Genomic DNA, 26,514 nt, shown 5'->3' with positions numbered 1-26,514 from the left:
GGTGAATGGGAGTTTTTGAGGCTCATCTGAGTGTGGAAGACACATGCAGGGCTCTGACCCCCGACGGAATCTGAGACTTTTTGGTTTCTCCAGATCACTGGTGATGGGAGATATACCTCTGTGATCACACACACTGCAGATTTAATGCTGTAAAGATGAAGGTGTTGTTAAATGTGTCTTCTTCTTCTTTTTGAGCTCTGATGATGTTTAAAGAGTGAATCACTTAAGAAGCTTGTTACAGGAATGTAATTTTTTTATTTCATTTTTGGATATTTGAAGGCCTGATACTTTCATTTTTTTGGGGGACAAAATAATAACAAAGATTGTTCTCTGCTCAGATTGTGAATAATTATTACCTCTTGATTATGTGATCATGTGTGGTGTTGTTTATTCCTATCTGTCAATATACATTTACTGATGTGGCTTTTTTCTCCTTAAAGAATGAGGTCCTTTTTATCCCTTTATTGTCAGGACCTTCAGGTTTCACAGCACACGCTTCCGGGTCGGCGGCCATGTTGCCATTTTTCCCGCGCCACCCAGAATTTAAGGACATTTTCTCTGGTCGAGATTCTCACCGGCTTCCTAAGTCCCTTAGAGTTCTCTTGCTATCCTGCCTGTTCTGGTTTCTGTTTCTGACCCTGACCCCTGTTCTGCTCTGCCTCCCTAGTACCCTGTTTGGACTCTGGACTGTTTTTTTAATTTGTTTTTGTCCCTGCCTGCATTGCCTTGTTTGCCTGTGTTTAGACCCTGGGGCTGTATTTTTGCCTTTGCATTGCTCTGTCTGTTGGCCCCTACCCTAGAACTGTTTTTTGACTTGTGTTTTCCTGCCAATTTCTTCATTAAAGAACTTTATTATACAACTGCTCGCATCCTGCATTTGGGTCCTACCTTCCACTCACCCGTGATTCCTGACAGAATAATCTGGCCTTAAACATGGACCCAGCGAATGCACCAAAGTGTTGGAGTTGCCCCTCCTCAAACTGGCAAATCAAGGATATACCAGAGTTGGTGGATAGTCAGTGAGTGTTTACTGGAACTGTTAACAGAAGAGGAGAGAACAGGAACCCTGTATCAGGGGAGTACAGAGCTCTATGAATCATCTGTAAATGGAGACAGAACCATAATCACCTTACAATTTCATGTCCATTTATCGAAGATGCTTTAACTTATGGTGTGAAGTTCCTGGTACTTGTCTGATTCTGGCTAAACTAAAGCAACACACAGCTGTTGAGATCCAACAGCACGTTCTTACATCATGGTCATGTGATTAGTGATTGACAGATTCCTCCATGGCGTGAGAAAAGGGAGAGAGAGCATGATTTCACCTTTTCTCTGTACCATCTGATGCCTTGTGGCTGACGCCTGGCTCCACATTTAGAGGGGAAGTCAATTTAATTAGTGTCTTTTTTTTTTTTTTCTTCTTTTGTGCAGATGCTGTCAAACAGGCTTTCGTTACAGAGGTATGAATTACATGACTTTTTTTCTTGCAGTAAATCATAATGTCAGCAGATTACTGCCCACTTCTATTTAATAACTGTCATAAAAGGGTTACCATGTGATTAGAAAGCAGTGCTAAAACATATCAGTATCCCTGTTAGATGGCATCATCTTCAGGCCAGCCCGGTCTCGGGAAGAAGATCGGACACAGGGGAGTGGATGCTTCTGGAGAGACAACTTACAAAAAGGTGCATGTTTAATTTTATCTGTAGTATTCAATTTAAGCACAAGTCACAATGATGAACAGTGTGGTTTAGCTCTATTTTGAATCTACTCTCTTCTGGTAAGGTACGATTCTAACTTTGTATATCTACTTAACTCAGTTGATTCTAGGATGTTGGTCTTTGCTTATTAGTTCTATCAGGTGATTAATCAAGGGTAGTTTCAGTCTTACACATTTACATTTACATTTGCAGCATTTGGCAGACGCCCTTTTCTAGAGCGACGTACAAAAGTGCTTTGAATCTCTAGCAATGAATAAATCTACACTGGTGTGCAAGATTACAAACTTAATATAAATATACCTCTTTAATTCTCCAAAGCAAACTTGGAAAGGGCTCATTTACACTTAAGGTGTAAATTGTGGGCAGGGCTTACTCACTTATATTGATGGTGCTCCCCCCCTAGGTAGGTAACCCCCCCTTAAGGCCAGTAACGCTTATTGTTTATTTTTCAGTTCATATATTGTTTTTTTGTGTTCTTAAAATTTATTCATTGATCTTAAAATAGGAGATCAGTCATGTGTCTTAAACCCATCTCTGTAGTCACCTCTTACAGACACAGATGTTCTTATCCACCAAACAAAGGTCACATTGCCAGTAACCTCATCTATCCTCCTCTGTTGTCTCAATCTCAAACAGCGGTGGTGGGTGGGCTCTGGAATTTCCAGTCTGCTGTAATGAAAGCTGAATTTATTACAGCCTTGGCTTCCCACTACACCTTTGACTTTCTGGCACTTACCAAGACCTGGATATCCCCACAGAACTCTGCTACACCAGCTGCTCTGTCTTCTGCCTATGCTTTCTCTCACCGGTAGAGGTGGTGGTACGGGTTTACTGTTGTCACAGAGATGATGTTTCACACCTCTCCCTTTCTTGCTTGTCTTTTTTTGAATTCCATTAAGTTTCAGTTACCTCTCAATCAACCTCTCCATCATTGTAATCTACCGCCCTCCTGGTCCCCTTGGAGACTTCCTAGAAGAGATGGACACACTCCTCAGTACTTTCCCTTCTGACAGCACCCCTCTGACAGTTCTTGGTGACTTCAATCTCCCATCTGACAAACTTCAGTCATCTTGCCTCCTGACTTTTAAAATTTCTGATCATCACCTGGTTTCCTTTTCAATCACTTTTCCTATTCTAACAAAAAAATGTACATGTCTCTTATCTGTCCTAACCTTCACTCAATCTCTCCCTCCTCTGTAGCTTTTTGTACTCTTTCATCTCTTCCTGACCCTGACTCCTTTTCCTCTCTACCCTTGGACTTTGCTACTGACTCCTTTCTCTCCTCTCTTTCCTCAACCATGGACCTCCTCTGCCCCTTGACTACAAAACCCAAGAAGACTTCTTGTCCCACACCCTGGCTGTCAGAAGTTTTGCGCAGCAATCGACGAGAACTCAGATCAGCAGCGAGGAAGTGGAAAAAATCACAACTCGATGTAGACCTCGTATCTTACTGTGCACTCTTGACCAAATTTTCTTCGGATATGATTTACGCTAACACTGCCTTCTATAATGAAAAGCTCAAGGCCCCTGCACAAGATCCCTGTAAGCTCTACAACATCATTTCTTCACTACTCAACCCCCCTGCCACACCTGCTCCATCCTCCCTGACTACTGATGACTTTGCTTCTATGATGAAAAGATTAAGGAAATCTCCCAGACCTTCACTTCCTCCCCAACAATGACTTCACAACACAGCCAGAAATCCCCTACTCCTTTGTTTGTCGAGCTTCTCAACCTTAACAGAAAATGAGATACTGCAAGTCATCCAATCTTGCAATCCCACCACGTGCCCTCCAATCCCTTCAACTGTGCTTCAGACCAATTCACAAGATCTTCTGCTCTTCATCTCCACAATTATTAACGGGTCCTTAACATCTGGCAATGTGCCAACTACCTTCAAGCAAGCAAGGGTCATTTCCATTGTAAAGAAACCAGCTCTGGATTCATCAGACATCAACAACTACAGACCGGTATCACTTCTCTCCTTTCTTTCTAATTCTCCAGAACGCACTGTTTTTAACCAACTGGCTGTCTATCTCTCACAGAACAACCTCCATGATCTAAACCAGTCTGGCTTCAAAGCAGCATATTCCAAAGAGACGGCCCTTTTGACGGTTTCTGAAAAATTGCATGCTGGTTGATCAGCCAAGCTGTCATCTGTACTTATCTTCCTGGACCTTTCAGCAGAACACAGTCAACCACAAGACTCTCTTGTCTACCCTCAGGAGCCTCGATATCCATGGAACAGCATGGGAATGGTTTGCTTTGTACCTGGAAGGTCGCTCAACCAGGTAACATGGAGGGGATCCACATCTGCACTGTGCAGACTCACCACTGGTGCACCACAAGGCTCGGCACTTGGTCCCTTCATTTTCTCCCTCTATACCCACTCTATTGGCAGTCATATTCTCACATGGGTTTTCTTACCACTGCTATGCAGATAACACTCAACTCATCTTTTCTTTCCCTCCTCAGATACCACAGCTTCTGCTCGGATCTCAGCATGCTTGACAGACATATCTTAAATGATGAGTGCTCAGACTCAACCCCAGCAAAACAGAACTGCTGGTCATCCCAGGTGATTCATCTCCAGGTCAAGATCTCAGAATAACTCTTCATGGCTCTCTGCTCTCCCCTTCAGCCACTGCTCGTAATCTTGGGGTAACTATGGACAATCAACTGTCCCTTTCCTCACATGTTGCTAATGTGGCTCGTTCCTGTTGATTTCTTCTTTACAACATCCGAAGGATTCAACCAGTTCTGTCCACACAGGCTGCCCAGGTGCTTGTCATTTGAGACTGAACTACTGCAGCTCTCTGCTGGCAGGTCTTCCTTTTGAACGCTATTCGTCCACTGCAAATGATCCAAAACGCAGCTGCACGTGTTCAATTTGCCCAAGTTCTCCCACACCACCCCACTGCTGCTCCTCCACTTCATCTTCCTGAAACACTTAAATTAGCACTTTCCAAGTTTGCTTTGTAGAAATCAAGAGTTTGTAATCCAGTGTACCAGTGTAGATGTATTCACTGATAGAGACTCAAAGCACTTTTGTACGTCTCTCTGGATACGGGCGTCTTCTAAATGCTGCAAATGTAAATGATGACAGATTTTCAGAAGGAAAATGAAAAAGTCAGTCACGTTGTGTGACCACTGAGGACGTCATCGATCTTAGCTGTTTTTTTTTTATTGTTGCATTATTTTTAGGATTCACTTTAGGACTCTTTCTTCCACAGACCACATCATCAGCGTTAAAAGGAGCCATCCAGCTGGGCATCGGCTACACGGTGGGCAATCTAAGCTCCAAACCTGAGAGGGACGTCCTCATGCAGGACTTTTATGTAGTGGAGAGCATCTTCTTTCCCAGGTTTGTGTAGAATTTACTTCTGGGTTTTTTTTTTTTTTGTTTGTTTTTTTTGTTTAGAAATCCCAGGACCATGATGTGGACTAACAATTCTTTATTACAAAATCAAATCAAAAACACACACACACAAGCACTGACACACAGATATAGACACACACACACACACACACACACAAAAGCACTGACACACAGACATAGACACACACATACACATACACACACACACAAGCACTGACACACAGACACACACGGATAGAGATACTTATAAGTAATGTGTTGGAAAATGAAGCGGGGCATTAATAACACCAAGTACTGACACACACACGTGCACACACACAGACACAAGTACTGACACCCACACACCCACACACACGCACACACACACACACACACACACAAGCACTGACACACACACACACACACACACACACACACACAAGCACTGTCACACACACACGCACACACACACACAGACAAAGATACTTATATACGTTGTGCAGAGAATAGCATTAATGTGTGGGAAAATGAAGCAGGGCATTAATAACACCTACTTTAAGAAAGCACTGGATGATAATCACAAGGTTAACTTCAGCCTTTTATGTAAAATATGTTTAGAAATGAATGATATCTCTACTGTGCAGCTAAAAATGATTTACTCCAGCTGATCAGATTCCTCTCCATATTTATATCTATTTGTGTTTCAGTGAGGGGAGCAACCTGACACCTGCCCACCACTTTCCAGACTTCCGATTTAAGACCTATGCTCCTGTGGCTTTCCGTTACTTCAGGGAGCTGTTTGGGATTCGTCCTGATGACTATCTGGTAAGACCTGAGAGGTGTGTTTATAACCTGATCACTCCTCAGTGTAACAGTGATTAAGGCTATGTGGCTCTCTGTGCTTCTTAGACATTTATTTTGTCCTTTATGTTTGTCTCGGTTTTTCTATACATTATTATTACATTACAGGAGTGTAACGATAAACATTTCCGTACCAAAATGTTTCAGTACAGGGCTTTCGGTTAGGTGCACACGTGTACTAAACACAATTTGTTTTCATGCGAAACATAGTGACTCAGATAGACCAGGCGTCAGAAACCGGGAGAAAACCAGATTGTCTTTATTGGGTCTAAACACGCAAACACACGGGAACTTGAGATGAGACTGTAGCAAATGGTAACCTTAACTGAGTGCTTCCTACGAAGTGTAGCCAGGACCATGGAAGCACAAGGAACAGAGCAGTAGGTAGTCTGGAATGATCTATGGTCGTAACCTGTAGATCGGACAGTGAGTGAATAGGGACCTTATAAAGGGGAGGGTAAATGGAGGACAAGCGTAGGTGATTAGTAGGAGGAGGACGGGTGTAGGTGATTAGTAGGAGGACAGGTGTAGGTGATTAGTATGAGGAGAGGTGTAGGTGATTAGTATTAGAAGATCAGGTGTAGGTGATTAGTAGGAGGGAGAAGCTGAGGGAGAGTGTTAAGTGAAGGAGGGAGGTGTGGCTGGTGGCTCCCTGACACATAGTTGCAATCTAAGTTCCCTGAGGAACAGATTAAGAAGTGGACCCCTCGTTTGTTTAGTCTCCACCTTGCACTTTAAGCATATTTTATTATTATTATTATTATTATTATTACATTTAAATACACACACCAATGCCAGGGGTATAAAAAGGAACTAGAGTAAGCGCAGTGTCACTGTGGTGACTTATTCCATACCGGAAATACCATTTTAATGTTTCAGATCATCAAACTAATTTAAATATTAGTAAAAGAGAACACAAGTGAACACAACATGCAGTTTTTAATTGAAGGTTTTTATTGTTAAGGGAAAACAAAATCCAAAACTACATGGCCGTGTGTGAAAAAGTGTTTGCCCCTAAACCTAATAACCAGTTGGGCCACCCTTAGCAGCAACAACTGCAATCAAGCGTTTATGATAACTTGCAGTGAGTCTGTTACAGCACTGTGGAGGGATTTTGGTCACTCATCTATGCAGAATTGTTGTAATTCAGCCACATTGGAGGGTTTTCGAGCATAAACTGCTTTTTAAGGTCATGCCACAGCATCTTAATAGAATTAGTTTCTTCTTTCGGCTTCTCAAATGATGGGTCACCTATCATCCGTCTCCATCCCCCCTGTCTTCTACATCTGCCTCTTTCAACCCAACTACCTGCATGTCTTCCCTCACCACATCCATAAACCTCCTCTTTGGTCCTCCTCTTTTCCTCCTTCCTGGTGGCTCCATCCTCAGCATTCTCCTACTGATATACCCCATGTCCCTCCTCTGCACATGTCCAAACCATCTCAATCTCACCTCCCTCACCTTGTCTCCAAAATGTCCTACATGTGCTGTCCTTCTAATAAACTTATTTTTAATCCTGTCTATCATCCTCACGCCCAATAAACATCTCAACATCTTCAGCTCTGCTACCTCCAGCTCCACCTCCTGTCTTTTACTTAATGCCACTGTCTCTAATCCATACAACATCTCAGGTCTCACCACAGTCCTATAAACTTTCCCTTTCACTCTCACAGATACTCTTCTATCACAAATCACTCCTGCTTTCACTCTCTCCACCCACTCCACCCTGCCTGCACTCTTTTCTTCACTTCTCTAACACACTCTCCATTACTTTGCACTGTTGACCCCAGGTACCTGAACTCCTCCACCTTCTCCACCTCTTCTCCCTGCAACCGCACCCCTTCACTGCCCTCCCTCTCATTCACACACATGTACTCTGTCTTACTCCTACTGACTTTCATTCCCCTTCTCTCCAGCATGTACCTCCATCTCTCCAGGCTCTTCTCCACCTGCTCCCTACTCTCACCACCAATAACAATATCATCCACAAACATCATAGTCCACGGAGACTCCTGTCTGAACTGGTCCTTCAACCTGTCCATCACCACTGCAAACAGGAAAGGGCTCAGAGCTGATCCTTTACTGCTGTCACACTGTCCTCATACATGTCCTGCACCACCCTCACATACTTCTCTGACACAACTCCTACTGACCTTCTCTATACTTCTCCATCAACATTTTCAAAGCATATACTGCGTCTGTGGTGCTCTTCCTCGGCATGAAACCATACTGTTGTTCACAGATGCTCACCTCTTCTCTCAGCCTGGCTTCCACTACTCTTTCCCATAACTTAATGGCGTGACTGATCAACTTTATTCCCCTGTAGTTACTGCAGGTCTGCACATCCTCAGGCATCTTCTCACCTTCCAAAATCCTGTTAAACAACCTGGTTAAAAACTCCACTGCATCTCTCCTAAACATCTCCATGCTTCTACCGGTATGTCATCTGGTCCAACCTACTTTCCACTCTTCGTCCTCTTAATCGCTGCTCTGACTTCCTGCCTCACCATCTCAAAACCATCCAACCTTCTCTCTCTCTTGTTTTCCTCGTTCTTATTTTTTATAATAAATTAGTTTGATGATCTAAAACATTAAAGTGTGATAAACATGCAAAAAAAATATGGGCCCAAGGCAAAGCGGCGTCCGTGGTCGGGATCAGGAACGGGTCAGTGGCCCTCGAAAAGACCGGAAGCTGAGCAGGATTCTCGTGGCGACTCTGTGGTGGCCCGGCGCTCTCGTGACGGGTCTGTGGCGGCCCGGCGCTCGTGACGGGTCTGTGGCGGCCCGGCGCTCGTGACGGGTCTGTGGCGGCCCGGCGCTCGTGACGGGTCTGTGGCGGCCCGGCGCTCGTGACGGGTCTGTGGCGGCCCGGCGCTCGTGACGGGTCTGTGGCGGCCCGGCGCTCGTGACGGGTCTGTGGCGGCCCGGCGCTCGTGACGGGTCTGTGGCGGCCCGGCGCTCGTGACGGGTCTGTGGCGGCCCGGCGCTCGTGACGGGTCTGTGGCGGCCCGGCGCTCGTGACGGGTCTGTGGCGGCCCGGCGCTCGTGACGGGTCTGTGGCGGCCCGCGCCTCGTGACGGGTCTGTGGCGGCCCGGCGCTCGTGACGGGTCTGTGGCGGCCCGGCGCTCGTGACGGGTCTGTGGCGGCCCAAAACCCACCAATGCCAGGTGGGCGGGGCACTCTGAGGAAGGCCTCTCCAACCGGCCGGGGACAAAGGAGGCCCGTGAGCATCGCAGCAGAACGGGAAGATCGGAAGGGCCCAAGGCAAAGCGGCGTCCGTGGTCGGGATCAGGAACGGGTCAGTGGCCCTCGAAAAGACCGGAAGCTGAGCAGGATTCTCGTGGCGACTCTGTGGTGGCCCGGCGCTCTCGTGACGGGTCTGTGGCGGCCCAAAACCCACCAATGCCAGGTGGGCGGGGCACTCTGAGGAAGGCCTCTCCAACCGGCCGGGGACAAAGGAGGCCCGTGAGCATCGCAGCAGAACGGGAAGATCGGAAGGGCCCAAGGCAAAGCGGCGTCCGTGGTCGGGATCAGGAACGGGTCAGTGGCCCTCGAAAAGACCGGAAGCTGAGCAGGATTCTCGTGGCGACTCTGTGGTGGCCCGGCGCTCTCGTGACGGGTCTGTGGCGGCCCGGCGCTCGTGACGGGTCTGTGGCGGCCCGGCGCTCGTGACGGGTCTGTGGCGGCCCGGCGCTCGTGACGGGTCTGTGGCGGCCCGGCGCTCGTGACGGGTCTGTGGCGGCCCGGCGCTCGTGACGGGTCTGTGGCGGCCCGGCGCTCGTGACGGGTCTGTGGCGGCCCAAAACCCACCAATGCCAGGTGGGCGGGGCACTCTGAGGAAGGCCTCTCCAACCGGCCGGGGACAAAGGAGGCCCGTGAGCATCGCAGCAGAACGGGAAGATCGGAAGGGCCCAAGGCAAAGCGGCGTCCGTGGTCGGGATCAGGAACGGGTCAGTGGCCCTCGAAAAGACCGGAAGCTGAGCAGGATTCTCGTGGCGACTCTGTGGTGGCCCGGCGCTCTCGTGACGGGTCTGTGGCGGCCCGGCGCTCGTGACGGGTCTGTGGCGGCCCGGCGCTCGTGACGGGTCTGTGGCGGCCCAAAACCCACCAATGCCAGGTGGGCGGGGCACTCTGAGGAAGGCCTCTCCAACCGGCCGGGGACAAAGGAGGCCCGTGAGCATCGCAGCAGAACGGGAAGATCGGAAGGGCCCAAGGCAAAGCGGCGTCCGTGGTCGGGATCAGGAACGGGTCAGTGGCCCTCGAAAAGACCGGAAGCTGAGCAGGATTCTCGTGGCGACTCTGTGGTGGCCCGGCGCTCTCGTGACGGGTCTGTGGCGGCCCGGCGCTCGTGACGGGTCTGTGGCGGCCCGGCGCTCGTGACGGGTCTGTGGCGGCCCAAAACCCACCAATGCCAGGTGGGCGGGGCACTCTGAGGAAGGCCTCTCCAACCGGCCGGGGACAAAGGAGGCCCGTGAGCATCGCAGCAGAACGGGAAGATCGGAAGGGCCCAAGGCAAAGCGGCGTCCGTGGTCGGGATCAGGAACGGGTCAGTGGCCCTCGAAAAGACCGGAAGCTGAGCAGGATTCTCGTGGCGACTCTGTGGTGGCCCGGCGCTCTCGTGACGGGTCTGTGGCGGCCCGGCGCTCGTGACGGGTCTGTGGCGGCCCGGCGCTCGTGACGGGTCTGTGGCGGCCCGGCGCTCGTGACGGGTCTGTGGCGGCCCGGCGCTCGTGACGGGTCTGTGGCGGCCCGGCGCTCGTGACGGGTCTGTGGCGGCCCGCGCCTCGTGACGGGTCTGTGGCGGCCCGGCGCTCGTGACGGGTCTGTGGCGGCCCGGCGCTCGTGACGGGTCTGTGGCGGCCCGGCGCTCGTGACGGGTCTGTGGCGGCCCGGCGCTCGTGACGGGTCTGTGGCGGCCCGGCGCTCTCGTGACGGGTCTGTGGCGGCCCGGCGCTCGTGACGGGTCTGTGGCGGCCCAAAACCCACCAATGCCAGGTGGGCGGGGCACTCTGAGGAAGGCCTCTCCAACCGGCCGGGGACAAAGGAGGCCCGTGAGCATCGCAGCAGAACGGGAAGATCGGAAGGGCCCAAGGCAAAGCGGCGTCCGTGGTCGGGATCAGGAACGGGTCAGTGGCCCTCGAAAAGACCGGAAGCTGAGCAGGATTCTCGTGGCGACTCTGTGGCGGCCCGGCGCTCGTGACGGGTCTGTGGCGGCCCGGCGCTCGTGACGGGTCTGTGGCGGCCCGGCGCCTCGTGACGGGTCTGTGGCGGCCCGGCGCTCGTGACGGGTCTGTGGCGGCCCGCGCCTCGTGACGGGTCTGTGGCGGCCCGGCGCCTCGTGACGGGTCTGTGGCGGCCCGGCGCTCGTGACGGGTCTGTGGCGGCCCGGCGCTCGTGACGGGTCTGTGGCGGCCCGGCGCTCGTGACGGGTCTGTGGCGGCCCGGCGCTCGTGACGGGTCTGTGGCGGCCCGGCGCCTCGTGACGGGTCTGTGGCGGCCCAAAACCCACCAATGCCAGGTGGGCCGGGGCACTCTGAGGAAGGCCTCTCCAACCGGCCGGGGACAAAGGAGGCCCCGTGAGCATCGCAGCAGAACGGGAAGATCGGAAGGGCCCAAGGCAAAGCGGCGTCCGTGGTCGGGATCAGGAACGGGTCAGTGGCCCTCGAAAAGACCGGAAGCTGAGCAGGATTCTCGTGACGACTCTGTGGTGGCCCGGCGCTCTTGTGACGGGTCTGTGGCGGCCCGGCGCTCGTGACGGGTCTGTGGCGGCCCGGCGCTCTTGTGACGGGTCTGTGGCGGCCCGGCGCTCGTGACGGGTCTGTGGCGGCCCGGCGCTCTCGTGACGGGTCTGTGGCGGCCCGGCGCTCTCGTGACGGGTCTGTGGCGGCCCGGCGCTCGTGACGGGTCTGTGGCGGCCCGGCGCCTCGTGACGGGTCTGTGGCGGCCCAAAACCCACCAATGCCAGGTGGGCGGGGCACTCTGAGGAAGGCCTCTCCAACCGGCCGGGGACAAAGGAGGCCCGTGAGCATCGCAGCAGAACGGGAAGATCGGAAGGGCCCAAGGCAAAGCGGCGTCCGTGGTCGGGATCAGGAACGGGTCAGTGGCCCTCGAAAAGACCGGAAGCTGAGCAGGATTCTCGTGGCGACTCTGTGGCGGCCCGGCGCTCGTGACGGGTCTGTGGCGGCCCGGCGCTCGTGACGGGTCTGTGGCGGCCCAAAACCCACCAATGCCAGGTGGGCGGGGCACTCTGAGGAAGGCCTCTCCAACCGGCCGGGGACAAAGGAGGCCCGTGAGCATCGCAGCAGAACGGGAAGATCGGAAGGGCCCAAGGCAAAGCGGCGTCCGTGGTCGGGATCAGGAACGGGTCAGTGGCCCTCGAAAAGACCGGAAGCTGAGCAGGATTCTCGTGGCGACTCTGTGGCGGCCCGGCGCCTCGTGACGGGTCTGTGGCGGCCCAAAACCCACCAATGCCAGGTGGGCGGGGCACTCTGAGGAAGGCCTCTCCAACCGGCCGGGGACAAAGGAGGCCCGTGAGCATCGCAGCAGAACGGGAAGATCGGAAGGGCCCAAGGCAAAGCGGCGTCCGTGGTCGGGATCAGGAACGGGTCAGTGGCCCTCGAAAAGACCGGAAGCTGAGCAGGATTCTCGTGGCGACTCTGTGGCGGCCCGCGCCTCGTGACGGGTCTGTGGCGGCCCGCGCCTCGTGACGGGTCTGTGGCGGCCCAAAACCCACCAATGCCAGGTGGGCGGGGCACTCTGAGGAAGGCCTCTCCAACCGGCCGGGGACAAAGGAGGCCCGTGAGCATCGCAGCAGAACGGGAAGATCGGAAGGGCCCAAGGCAAAGCGGCGTCCGTGGTCGGGATCAGGAACGGGTCAGTGGCCCTCGAAAAGACCGGAAGCTGAGCAGGATTCTCGTGGCGACTCTGTGGCGGCCCAAAACCCACCAATGCCAGGTGGGCGGGGCACTCTGAGGAAGGCCTCTCCAACCGGCCGGGGACAAAGGAGGCCCGTGAGCATCGCAGCAGAACGGGAAGATCGGAAGGGCCCAAGGCAAAGCGGCGTCCGTGGTCGGGATCAGGAACGGGTCAGTGGCCCTCGAAAAGACCGGAAGCTGAGCAGGATTCTCGTGGCGACTCTGTGGCGGCCCGGCGCTCGTGACGGGTCTGTGGCGGCCCAAAACCCACCAATGCCAGGTGGGCGGGGCACTCTGAGGAAGGCCTCTCCAACCGGCCGGGGACAAAGGAGGCCCGTGAGCATCGCAGCAGAACGGGAAGATCGGAAGGGCCCAAGGCAAAGCGGCGTCCGTGGTCGGGATCAGGAACGGGTCAGTGGCCCTCGAAAAGACCGGAAGCTGAGCAGGATTCTCGTGGCGACTCTGTGGCGGCCCGGCGCTCGTGACGGGTCTGTGGCGGCCCGCGCCTCGTGACGGGTCTGTGGCGGCCGCGCCTCATGGCCCGGCGTCTGTGGTTCCGAACCGCGAGGAGCGGCACTGGGCTTCCGGTGGAAATCCGAAGCCGGGTCCGGCTGCCGATCCATCGCGGTTGGGCGAGTCCGCTTTCGGTTTCGGTCGGTTCTTCTGTCAGGCTGATGACGCGGAAGCGGAAATAACTCTATCATTGTCTTTATTCTAAATCAGTTCAACAAAAATAAACACTCACAAGCCGCGAAGAAAAGCAAACAAAGAATATTCAATTCAATTCATTTTTATTTGTATAGCGCTTTTAACAATGAACATTGCCTCAAAGCAGCTTTACACAGATAATGTGGTGATTAAACATAAATATGTTCTTTGTAAGTATGTTTGTCCCTGATGAGCAACTGTGGCAAGGAAAAACTCCCCGAGATGGCATAAGGAAGAAACCTTGAGAGGAACCAGACTCAAGAGGGAACCCATCCTCATCTGGGTTGCACCAAATGTCCATTTGAAGCAGATATACAATGTTGTGGGGTACAGTGATGATGATCAGAAGCAAACTGCACTCCCGAGTCAGTGCAGCAGACCGCCGACACCAACTACAGTCCAATCCGTCCTCAAAGCACCCGTTCTACTCCGAATTAAGAGACCGCCCGAGCTGCACAGAAGTGTGAAGATCCAAGGAGGAGAGGGCAGGAACACTGGTCACTGGAGCCTCAGGAGCATGTTTAACTCGACCGAAAGAGAGAGAGAGAGAGAGAGAGAGGGTGACGGGAAGAGAAGGATATGGATTATTAAGTGTAACTATTGGTGTACGAAAGTTAATGTCACTGTGCAGTTTGGACTCCGGCAAGACTCGCTATGGCAGCATAACTAAAAGGGAGAACCAGAAGGTAACACAGACATGAGGGATCTCTGGGATAAGAGACGACCCACCACACCACCGTCAACAAACCTGAGTGAGCGTGTGAATGTGAGGGACGACAGCATACAAATATACCAGTTCACCAAACACTCTATATCCATGTTCCCTCCAGATCTGTGCCTTTACCTAAGAGAAATCTACTGATAAAAGGCTTGACTAAATAAATACGTTTTCAACCTCGACTTGAACACTGAGACTGTGTCTGAGTCCCGAACACTGATTGGAAGGCTGTTCCATAACTGTGGGGCTTTATAAGAGAAAGATCTGCCCCCTGCTGTAGTCTTCATTATTTGAGGAACCAACAGATAGCCAGCACCTTTTGATCTAAGTAGGCGTGGAGGATCATACTGGTACCGCTTGGGACGAGTAATCCAACACGAAAGTAAATGTCCAACGGAAAACAAAACCTGAAATGAAAGCAACTCCACGGCAAAGAGCAATCCGACGCGGAAACAGAGTCTTGGAGACAGAACCAGCGGGAAGGCAGGCGGTCTCAGAATGACCAGCATGACAATTCAAGAACCGACAGCCTGTGACTCGAGAACGTGAGTCTATATAGTCTGATCCGTAACGAGCCACAGCTGTCGGTTGTTCAGGCAGGCACGGGATAACGAGGAACCATGACAGCTACTGAGGGGGGCGTGGCAGGGTACATCTCTGACAGCTACTTAAGGGGGCGTGGCAGGGGAATCCCTGACACACCTCACTGTGGATTATCACCTTATTCCATGGTCACTTCCCAACATTGAGGAGTTCAAGCTGTTATTGATGTTTGCAGAGTAAAACTGACTGAATGGATCAAAATAACACTTTCAATATTTCATATTCGCCTCATTATATCTACAATTTTGCTGCTCCGAATCACACACACAGATAAAGTAGTGCCAGAAGATCACATTTAGTTATTTGATAATTATTAAAAACTTATTAGAGAGACAGTGATTGTGAGTGTGTGTGTGTGTGTGTGTGTGTGTGTGTGTGTGTGTGTGTGTGTGTGTGTGTACTAATTATGAAACTGTTGGTGTTACCTCCTGGTGCTGTTTTTTGTTAAATTTCTTGTTTAAACTTTACATTTTTCCCAGTTTGTGGTGTTAATGAAAATCCCTGTATTCACCGGGGAGCTCATTGAGGTCACTAGGAAATATGTACAATCGCCATCTCACTCTGGATGGAACTGGAACTGGATGTTACTATTCAATTCAGTTTTATTAGTAGAGCGTTTTTAACAATGGACAATGTCTCAAAGCAGCTTTACAAAAATAAAGCAGTTATAAACTTGTATTAAAGAATGTATAAGTTTAGTGACTATAAGTTTATGAGTTTATAATTTATGGTGCTTTTAAAGTAAGAAGGCTGATTTATGCATGTCACATGTACTTTACAGCACAGTGAAATTATTTCTGCATTTATCTGTGTGACGATAGGAAGCTGGTGTCAGAGCACAGCGTCAGTCATCATAGAGCGCCCCCTGGAGCACAGAGGGTTAGGGGCCTTATTAATGAGACCCAAAACTGTCAGCTTGGTGACACCCGGGTTGAACCCCTGATTTTCCGATCAATAACGCAGAGCCTTAACCACTAAGCTCCCACTTCCCCAATAATAAGTGTGCCAATGGTGACTATGGTGAAGGAAGACTGAGTCTGAGAAGACATGAGGACGAAACTGTTGAGGAACCAGATGCAGAAGGGATCTGATGCTACTGAATGTTCAATGTTACAGGTGTTAATCAACAGCTCTGTGATTTAGAACGCTGATTCCAACTTTTGGAAAAGTTAAAAGTTGGATGGATCTGCATTTACAATTAAATGCATGCCCACAAGAGACAAAAATAAGAGCACATGATCAGCTTGGTGTTGTGTAGTAAGAACTGGGTTTTGTGTTTCTGTTGGCAGTTTTCCTGATTTGCCTATGCAGTTTTTTTTTCTTTTCTGTTTTGTGTGTTTAAGTAAATGTGAACTGTATGGGTGTGTGTGAAATGCCTGTGTGTTTGTGTGTGTGAAATGTTTCTGTTTTTTTTTTTTTGTCTCTGTGTGTGTGTGTGTGTGTGTGTGTGTGTGTGTGTGAGAGAGAGCGAGAGAGAGCATTTGGCTAGTTTGCTTTGGGTGACTTATTTCTCCCACTCAGTGAGTCGTGGAGGATCATGTGCCAGACGCCTCACTGAGAACATCTGAATCATTTTCTATTTTTTTTTTTTTTTTTTTTTTAATCTGAAAGTTGATTCTGACGCTTCTTTCTCCTCTCTTCTATATTTATCTATATTCTTCTATATTTTATATTTATCCTCCCTTGTTTGTATTTCGGTTGTGTTTGTCCTTTGCAGTACTCACTGTGTAACGAGCCTCTGATCGAGTTATCAAACCCAGGAGCCAGTGGTTCTGTGTTCTACGTGACCAAGGATGATGAGTTCATCATCAAAACCGTCATGCACAAGGAGGCAGAGTTTCTGCAGAAGCTTTTGCCTGGATATTACATGGTGAGCTTCCTGAACATTCAGGAATTTAGACTTTTTCTCTCAGGGTATGTGTGTGATATTATACTGTTTCTGGAGGTGAAGGTTCCTGAAGTGCAGCCACAGTTCTAGAGAATCTCAGTCATTGCTTTAGAATGTCCTCAGACGCTTTAATTTTAAACCGTAAATATTTGTTTAGTAATGATTTCAGTAAAGAATATTATACAGTGTTCACAGTAAAGCTCTTATTGTTTTGTGTTGATTTTCATTCCAGCACATTGCTGCTATTTTTATTCTCATTCCTCAAGGCAGTACATGTACCCATTAGCAGAATAAAATAGAAATGGTGTTTTTATTGCGTCCCTTTTCTTGTATTTGTGGTTAAGTGGTTAGCATGTGTACACGTTGCCAGGAGCACTGCTCACGATGGTGGATATGGAACAGGATGAATTGATGGCTGTGGCTCAGCTCAGCTTTCTGGAGGATGCAGGCTGCTAGCTGATGATAAAGTAAAAAATGCCGGTCCCCTTTATAGACCACATGATTCTTCATTATAAAATAGTCACGATTCTGGCAACAAGTACTCACCACACGTTCTGTTTAGCCCATAACACACTTTCTTGAACATAGCCAAGGATTAGGACTGCGGTGATCTAAAACGTTTTATCACTGATTATACAGAGCAAATGTAATGTATTTTTTGGTCTAGAAGTAAAGCAAACGGCAGCAGGGTTTTTTCTTTTTCGATTTAACAATAATTCAGGGCTCCACAAAAAACATTGAAATCTCAAATCATTCCTCACTTAAAACAAGAAGGGTGTTGATTTTCACCTATGAGGGTCACAAGATACTCTACATAGGAACATGAAGAGTAATGATTTAGCTGGCTGTTCATAATCAGGAGGACGTGTTTTATTAGGATGTAATATGGTTTATTGATGAGCATTATGGTAAACAGGCTCAAGTGTCATTGCAATTAGAAGTGTTTCATTAAAAGTTATGAACAAATCAGTAAAAAGTATTTCATGTATAAATGTAATTTGGCAGATTCAAATATATATTGTATTTTTGTATTCTAATTCTTTGTTTCCTTCTTACAGAACCTTAACCAGAACCCTCGCACTTTACTGCCTAAGTTTTTCGGCTTGTACTGCGTGCAGTCTGGAGGAAAGAACATCCGGATAGTGGTGATGAACAACATCCTGCCCAGGGTGGTACGCATGCACCTGAAATATGACCTCAAGGGCTCAACGTACAAGCGCCGGGCCTCCAAAAAAGAGCGAGAGAAGGCAAAGCCGACGTTTAAAGACCTCGACTTCATGCAGGACATTCCTGAGGGTCTGATGCTGGATGCAGACACTTACAATGCCCTGGTCAAGACACTTCAGAGAGACTGCTTGGTGAGGACTGGCTGTGTTCTCTGTTTATTTGTGTTTGGGGAACCTGGAGTTATAAAGAATCAACATCACCTTCAAAAGTCCATGTGGTCAAAACCTTTGGAAGTTGGAAATGTAAAGCTCAAAACTAAATATGTACTGTATTTTATAGGGGCTTTATACACTCTTTAATTATAAAAACAAAACATGCACAGATGTTTCACAAAGATAGTGGAAAAACTACCCAAAAAGGGGAAATAAATGCGTGAGGAATATATACAGGGATAAACTGTGCCTACTGAGCGCTTCTCCTTTCTACATTTTCCTTTCCTTGCATCCCTCATGTCTCAGCTCCTCCCTCTGAGGACAGAGAACTGAAGGTTTGTTATAAGAGACTGCCTCACACAGTGACGTGTCGCTTTACACTGACATCACTTATTGATGTTATGTTACACAGTCCTTTCTTCTGTCACTGGGTGAGAAACCACTGTGAAAAATCAGTGTCCCTGAATCACTGCAATTAAAAACTGAATAACCATCATTAGGAAGATTAATAATTGTGTACATGTGAAGTCAAAACTTTCAACTAAAGCAGAACATGCTCAGCTATATTGCTTTCTCAAACAATTCAATTCAATTCATTTTTATTTGTATAGCGCTTTTAACAATGAACATTGTCTCAAAGCAGCTTTACACAGATAATGTGGTGATTAAACGTAAATATGTTCTTTGTAAGTATGTTTGTCCCTGATGAGCAACTGTGGCAAGGAAAAACTCCCCGAGATGGCATAAGGAAGAAACCTTGAGAGGAACCAGACTCAAGAGGGAACCCATCCTCATCTGGGTTGCACCAAATGTCCATTTGAAGCATATATACAAAGTTGCGGGGTACAGTGATGACGATCAGAAGCAAACTGCACTCCCGAGTCAGTGCAGCAGACCGCCAAAACCAATTACAGTCCAATCCGTCCTCAAAAGCACCTGTTCTACTCCGGAATTATATGGAACCACCCAAGGTGTTGATGAGAGACCGTCCCAAGCTGCACAGAAGTGTGAAGATCCACGGAGGGAAGAGGGGCAGGAACAGTGGTCACTGGAGCCTCAGGAGCATGTTTAACTCGACCGAGAGAGAGAGAGAGAGGGTGACGGGAAGAGAAGGATATGGATTATTAAGTGTAACTATTGGTGTATGAAAGTAATGTCACTGTGCAGTTTGGACTCCGGCAAGACTCGCTATGGCAGCATAACTAAAAGGGAGAACCAGAAGGTAACACAGACATGAGGGATCTCTGGGATAAGAGACGACCCACCACACCACCGTCAACAAACCTGAGTGAGCGTGTGAATGTGAGGGACGACAGCATACAAATATACCAGTTCACCAAACACTCTATATCCATGTTCCTCCAGATCTGTGCCTTTACCTAAGAAAAAATCTACTGATAAAAGGCTTGACTAAATAAATAAGTTTTCAACCTCGACTTGAACACTGAGACTGTGTCTGAGTCCCGAACACTGATTGGAAGGCTGTTCCATAACTGTGGGGCTTTATAAGAGAAAGATCTGCCCCCTGCTGTAGTCTTCATTATTTGAGGAACCAACAGATAGCCAGCACCTTTTGATCTAAGTAGGCGTGGAGGATCATACTGGTACAGAAGTTCACTCAGATACTGCGGTGCGAGACTGTTAAGTGCTTTATACGTCAGTAGTAATATTTTATAATCAATGCGAGATTTGATTGGGAGCCAGTGTAGACTAATTAAAACAGGGGTGATGTGGTCGTATTTCCTAGATCTAGTGAGGACCCTTGCTGCTGCATTCTGGACTAACTGAAGCTTATTTATGCACTTACTCGCACACCCAGACAGTAAAGCGTTACAGTAGTCTAATCTAGAAGTAACAAAAGCATGAACTAGTTTTTCTGCATCCTGCAACGACATCATATTTCTAATCTTAGCAATATTTCTAAGGTGAAAGAAGGCGATCCTGGTGATATTATTCACGTGAGACTCAAAGGAAAGACTCGGGTCAATAATCACACCAAGGTCTTTGACAGCCGTACATGCTGAAACAGAAACACCATCCAGAGATGCTACATAATCGGAAAGTTTATTTCTAGCCGCATGAGGTCCTAGTAAAAGTATCTTATCTGAGTTGAGCAGAAGAAAGTTATTAAGCATCCACTGTCTAATGTCCTTTACACACTTCTCAACATTGTTAAGCTGATCTAGCTCATCTGGCTTTGCTGAAATATACAGCTGTGTATCATCAGCATAGCAAAGGAAGTGAATACCATGTTTATGAATGATTTCACCAAGAGGCAGCTTATATAAAGAGAAAAGCAGTGGGCCCAAGACAGATCCTTGAGGAACACCAAATTTTACCTCATAGAGTGTGGAGAACTCACCATTTACATCCACAAACTGATAGCGATCAGTCAAATAAGACCTGAGCCAAGAGAGAGCTGTTCCCTTTATTCCTACAACGTTCTCAAGTCTAGCAAGCAGTATAGTGTGATCAATGGTGTCAAAAGCTGCACTAAGGTCGAGCAAAACAAGTAAGGAGACAAAACCCTGATCAGAGGCCAATAACAGGTCATTTACCACCTTAACTAGCGCCGTCTCTGTGCTATGATGAGGCCGAAATCCTGACTGATACATTTCAAAAATGTTATTCATAAGCAGATGTGAGCATAACTGCTGTGCTACAACCTTTTCTAAAATTTTGGATATAAAGGGGAGATTTGATATCGGTCTGTAGTTGGACAACTGACATGGGTCAAGGTCAGGTTTCTTAATAAGGGGGCTGTAGTGTGAGGTGACGTCAGTTCCTGTTTCCTGTTGTTGAACTGTTCACCGGGAATTGTGTTTGTATCGGCGTTTTAAATTTTTTATAGTTCGTTTTTTCTCACTTTTTTCGCTTTAAAATATGCATCCTTCACTTTCCATTGGCTCCGTCTCGACTATTTTTGCTGTCAGAAGAGCGCTTTTTTCCCTGTCTGAGGGTTTGAAAGCAGTGAGTGAAGGACATTCACCAGAACTACGAACACACACTACAGTAATCACATTAAGGGTACGTAATTTCTCTATTATGGCAAACATCCAGTTCACTCAGTGTGTGAAGTGTGACATGTTTAGTCAGTCTTTCTCCGTTGTTAGCGATAATTTTATCTGTGAGAAGTGTAAGCTAGTTTGCTCTTTGACGGAGAAGATCTTAGCATTAGAGGAGCGCATCCAGAGTCTAGAGAGAAGTAGTGAGTGTGAGAGCAGTCCAAGTTCTGCAGGGGAAAGTCTGGATGCCCTAGGTGAAGGTACTATTCCCCCGACTCCGGCATTAGAGCCCTCGCAGCGGGGCGAATGGGTGACGACTCGGCGGCATACTTGCAAAGCCAAAGCTAACGCTAAGGCTCGCCCAGGAGCACCATTCCTCTCCGCTTAACGTGTCCAACAGGTTTGCTCTCCTCAGTGAAGCACCCGCTGAGAAACCTGAAAGAGCTCTGGTTTTAGGAGACTCCATTCTGAGGCACGTGAAATTAGCTAGACCTTTAGGGGCACCAGCAGCACAGGTTATGTGTATACCGGGAGCCAGGGCGCGGACATAGCAGGTCAGCTTAGATTCTTAGGAAAGCACAGGTTCTCTAAGATAGTTTTTCACACAGGAGCTAATGATATACGCCGACAGTCAGAGGTTACTAAGAGTAATATTATAGAGGTGTGTAAATTAGCGAAGGCAATGTCCGATGCTGTAGTATGCTCTGGCCCCATCCCAATGCGGCGTGGTGATGTAGCCTACAGCAGGTTATGGTCGCTGAACTGCTGGATGTCCGAGTGGTGCTCCAAAAACAATGTGGGCTTCATTAATAATTGGAGCATTTTTGAGGGCAAGGCTGGCCTGTTAGGGCGGGAAGGTGCTGCTCTCATTTCTTGCAGTATAGGTCATAGTCTCAGAACAGCACTAGTTAACAAGTGACTGTCTAGAGCCAAGGCCAGGGAGCAGACAGACAGGCTAAACCGACCGTCTGCTAGCTGCACAGAGTCGTCACTCAGGATCCACCATATTGAGACTGTGTCTGTCCCCCGAGCAAAACCAAAATATAGGAATTATCAGAAAGTCTGTTTAAGTAACCTGATTAACATTAAATTAAATAGGACTGAACGCACAGCCAGCACCTCTGATCTAAAAATAGGATTGTTGAATATTAGATCTCTCACGCCAAAAGCGCTGACTATAAACGAAATTATTACCGACCAGGAGTTCAATATAATGTGTTTGACAGAAACGTGGATTAAATCGAATGAATATGTAGCATTAAATGAGGCGAGTCCTCCTGGGTATAGTTACATACACCAACCCCGTCTAAATGGCAGAGGAGGTGGAGTAGCAGCTATTTATAATAATAATCTAAACGTCACACAAAAGACTAAACACAAATGTAAAACATTTGAAGTTCTTTACGCCAACATAAAATATTCAGTGTCCGAAAGCAGGTCAAGTCAGTTAATTCCACTAATTATTATTTATAGACCCCAGGGCCCTACTCTGATTTTCTGATAGAATTTGCAGATTTCATTACAAATCTAGCTACTTCTTTAGACAAAGCATTAATTGTTGGAGACTTTAATATTCATTTTGATAATCAGGAAGACTCCTTAAGAGCAGCAGTTGTGTCCATTCTAGATTCAGTCGGAATTAATCAGAATGTTATAGGACCCACTCATAGTGGTGGACACACTCTCGATTTGTTGTTAACATTTGGATTAAAAATAAAAAACTTAGTCATAATTCCACAGTCTGAAGCTATTTCAGACCATTATCTAATCTCGTTTAAAATTTGCCTTAGTCATTGCATTTCTCGTCACCACGTTACCGTGTTAAGCGTACTTTCACGTCAGCTACAGCAGCGCGTTTTATTAATAATCTTCCCGATATTACGATATTAGATAGATCTCCGTCAGACCCGCAGAGCTCGACTGGGCCACTGAACATCTAGAAACAACGTTACGTTACACTCTAGATGATGTAGCTCCCTTAAGACCAAAATGATCAGGGAGAAAAATTAGCACAGTGGTATAATGATCATACGCGCACCTTAAAACAGACCACTCGAAAACTAGAACGTAAATGGCGTCAAACAAAATTAACAGTATTTCAAATAGCATGGAAGGAGAGCCTCTAAATTATAGAAAATCTCTTAGTGCTGCCAGATCAGCATATTTCTCCACCCTCATAGAAAATAACAAGCATAATCCTAGATTTTTATTCAGCACGGTAGCAAAATTAACAGGAATAAAAGCACTACACTAACATGCACACCACCAATAGGTAGTAATGATTTCATGAACTTTTTTAATAATAAAATTGAAAACATCAGGCAAGAAATCCAGACGGTTAATATAAATCCAAATTATTTTACAAGTAACCCTGTAGACAGCAGTGTCATTATAACGGACAATCAACTACAAAGCTTCACTCCTATTCATGAGAGTGACTTAATTTCATTAATCTCCTCATCAAAACCATCAACCTGCCTTCTCGATCCCTTGCCTACAAGTTTCTTTAAACAGATAGCTCCAGAGGTAATCAAACCTGTTTTAAAAATAATTAACTCTTCCATTAGCACTGGTTATGTACCTAAATCCTTCAAACTGGCAGTTATCCACCCCCTTATTAAGAAACCTGACCTTGACCCATGTCAGTTGTCCAACTACAGACCGATATCAAATCTCCCCTTTATATCCAAAATTTTAGAAAAGGTTGTAGCACAGCAGTTATGCTCACATCTGCTTATGAATAACATTTTGAAATGTATCAGTCAGGATTTCGGCCTCATCATAGCACAGAGACGGCGCTAGTTAAGGTGGTAAATGACCTGTTATTGGCCTCTGATCAGGGTTTTGTCTCCTTACTTGTTTTGCTCGACCTTAGTGCAGCTTTTGACACCATTGATCACACTATACTGCTTGCTAGACTTGAGAACGTTGTAGGAATAAAGGAACAGCTCTCTCTTGGCTCAGGTCTTATTTGACTGATCGCTATCAGTTTGTGGATGTAAATGGTGAGTTCTCCACACTCTATGAGGTAAAGTTTGGTGTTCCTCAAGGATCTGTCTTGGGCCCACTGCTTTTCTCTTTATATATGCTGCCTCTTGGTGAAATCATTCATAAACATGGGATTCGCTTCCATTGCTATGCTGATGACACACAGCTGTATATTTCAGCAAAGCCAGATGAGAGATCAGCTTAACAATGTTGAGAAGTGTGTAAAGGACATTAGACAGTGGATGCTTAATAACTTTCTTCTGCTCAACTCAGATAAGACGGAAGTACTTTTACTAGGACCACATGCAGCTAGAAGTAAACTTTCCGATTACGTAGCATCTCTGGATGGTGTTTCTGTTTCAGCATGTACGGCTGTCAAAGACCTTGGTGTGATTATTGACCCGAGTCTTTCCTTTGAGTCTCACGTGAATAATATCACCAGAATCGCCTTCTTTCACCTTAGAAATATTGCTAAGATTAGAAATATGATGTCGTTACAGGATGCAGAAAAACTAGTTCATGCTTTTGTTACTTCTAGATTAGACTACTGTAACGCTTTACTGTCTGGGTGTGCGAGTAAGTGCATAAATAAGCTTCAGTTAGTCCAGAATGCAGCAGCAAGGGTCCTCACTAGATCTAGGAAATATGACCACATCACCCCTGTTTTAATCAGTCTACACTGGCTCCCAATCAAATCTCGCATTGATTATAAAATATTACTACTGACGTATAAAGCACTTAACGGTCTCGCACCGCAGTATCTGAGTGAACTTCTGTACCAGTATGATCCTCCACGCCTACTTAGATCAAAAGGTGCTGGCTATCTGTTGGTTCCTCAAATAATGAAGACTACAGCAGGGGGCAGATCTTTCTCTTATAAAGCCCCACAGTTATGGAACAGCCTTCCAATCAGTGTTCGGGACTCAGACACAGTCTCAGTGTTCAAGTCGAGGTTGAAAACTTATTTATTTAGTCAAGCCTTTTATCAGTAGATTTTTCTTAGGTAAAGGCACAGATCTGGAGGGAACATGGATATAGAGTGTTTGGTGAACTGGTATATTTGTATGCTGTCGTCCCCTCACATTCACACGTTCACTCAGGTTTGTTGACGGTGGTGTGGTGGGTCGTCTCTTATCCCAGAGATCCCTCATGTCTGTGTTACCTTCTGGTTCTCCCTTTTAGTTATGCTGCCATAGCGAGTCTTGCCGGAGTCCAAACTGCACAGTGACATTAACTTTCATACACCAATAGTTACACTTAATAATCCATATCCTTCTCTCTCTCTCTCTCTCTCTCTCTCTCTCTCTCTCTCTCTCTCTCTCTCTCTCTCTCTCTCTCTCTCTCTCTCTTTCGGTCGAGTTAAACATGCTCCTGAGGCTCCAGTGACCACTGTTCCTGCCCCTCTCCCTCCGTGGATCTTCACACTTCTGTGCAGCTTGGGACGGTCTCTCATCAACACCTTGGGTGGTTCCATGTAATTCCGGAGTAGAACGGGTGCTTTTGAGGACGGATTGGACTGTAGTTGGTGTCGGCGGTCTGCTGCACTGACTCGGGAGTGCAGTTTGCTTCTGATCATCATCACTGTACCCCGCAACTTTGCATATATGCTTCAAATGGACATTTGGTGCAACCCAGATGAGGATGGGTTCCCTCTTGAGTCTGGTTCCTCTCAAGGTTTCTTCCTTTGCCATCTCGGGGAGTTTTTCCTTGCCACAGTTGCTCATCGGGGACAAACATACTTACAAAGAACATATTTACATTTAATCACCACATTATCTGTGTAAAGCTGCTTTGAGACAATGTTCATTGTTAAAAGCGCTATACAAATAAAAAATGAATTGAATTGAATTGAATAACTGCCAGTTTGAAGGATTTAGGTACATAACCAGTGCTAATGGAAGAGTTAATTATTTTTAAAACAGGTTTGATTACCTCTGGAGCTACCTGTTTAAAGAAACTAGTAGGCAAGGGATCGAGAATGCAGGTTGATGGTTTTGATGAGGAGATTAATGAAATTAAGTCATTCTCATGAATAGGAGTGAAGCTTTGTAGTTGATTGTCCGTTATAATTACACTGCTGTCTACAGGGTTACTTGTAAAATAATTTGGATTTATATTAACCGTCTGGATTTCTTGCCTGATGTTTTCAATTTTATTATTAAAAAAGTTCATGAAATCATTACTACCTATTGATGGTGTGCATGTGAGTGCAGTGCTTTTATTTCCTGTTAATTTTGCTACCGTGCTGAATAAAAATCTAGGATTATGCTTGTTATTTTCATTATTAGTATGTATGTGTGCATGTGTGCCTGCCCTCTATTTACTTATACTTCTTGAAGACATTATTAAGCCTCTTCCCTACCATCAGAA

General features: G+C 47.3%; 1 protein-coding gene across 9 annotated transcripts in view; it reads left to right on the top strand.

Annotated features, from left to right (window-relative positions):
- The window catches only part of pip5k1ca (phosphatidylinositol-4-phosphate 5-kinase, type I, gamma a), a 64,388-nt gene that overhangs the window by 4,645 nt on the left and 33,229 nt on the right, over window positions 1–26,514 (top strand). For all 9 annotated transcript variants that reach the window (XM_046857907.1, XM_046857906.1, XM_046857908.1 and 6 more), the window contains exons 2-7: window positions 1,432–1,460; window positions 1,599–1,685; window positions 4,955–5,085; window positions 5,787–5,904; window positions 16,602–16,754; window positions 17,831–18,130. In XM_046857907.1, the coding sequence (XP_046713863.1) occupies window positions 1,432–1,460; window positions 1,599–1,685; window positions 4,955–5,085; window positions 5,787–5,904; window positions 16,602–16,754; window positions 17,831–18,130 (818 nt within the window). The remainder of the gene's footprint in view (window positions 1–1,431; window positions 1,461–1,598; window positions 1,686–4,954; window positions 5,086–5,786; window positions 5,905–16,601; window positions 16,755–17,830; window positions 18,131–26,514) is intronic.

The sequence above is a fragment of the Silurus meridionalis genome, chromosome 9 (genome assembly GCF_014805685.1).
Source record: "Silurus meridionalis isolate SWU-2019-XX chromosome 9, ASM1480568v1, whole genome shotgun sequence".
Lineage (NCBI taxonomy): Eukaryota > Metazoa > Chordata > Actinopteri > Siluriformes > Siluridae > Silurus > Silurus meridionalis.
This window is presented reverse-complemented; position numbering and strand designations above follow the sequence as displayed.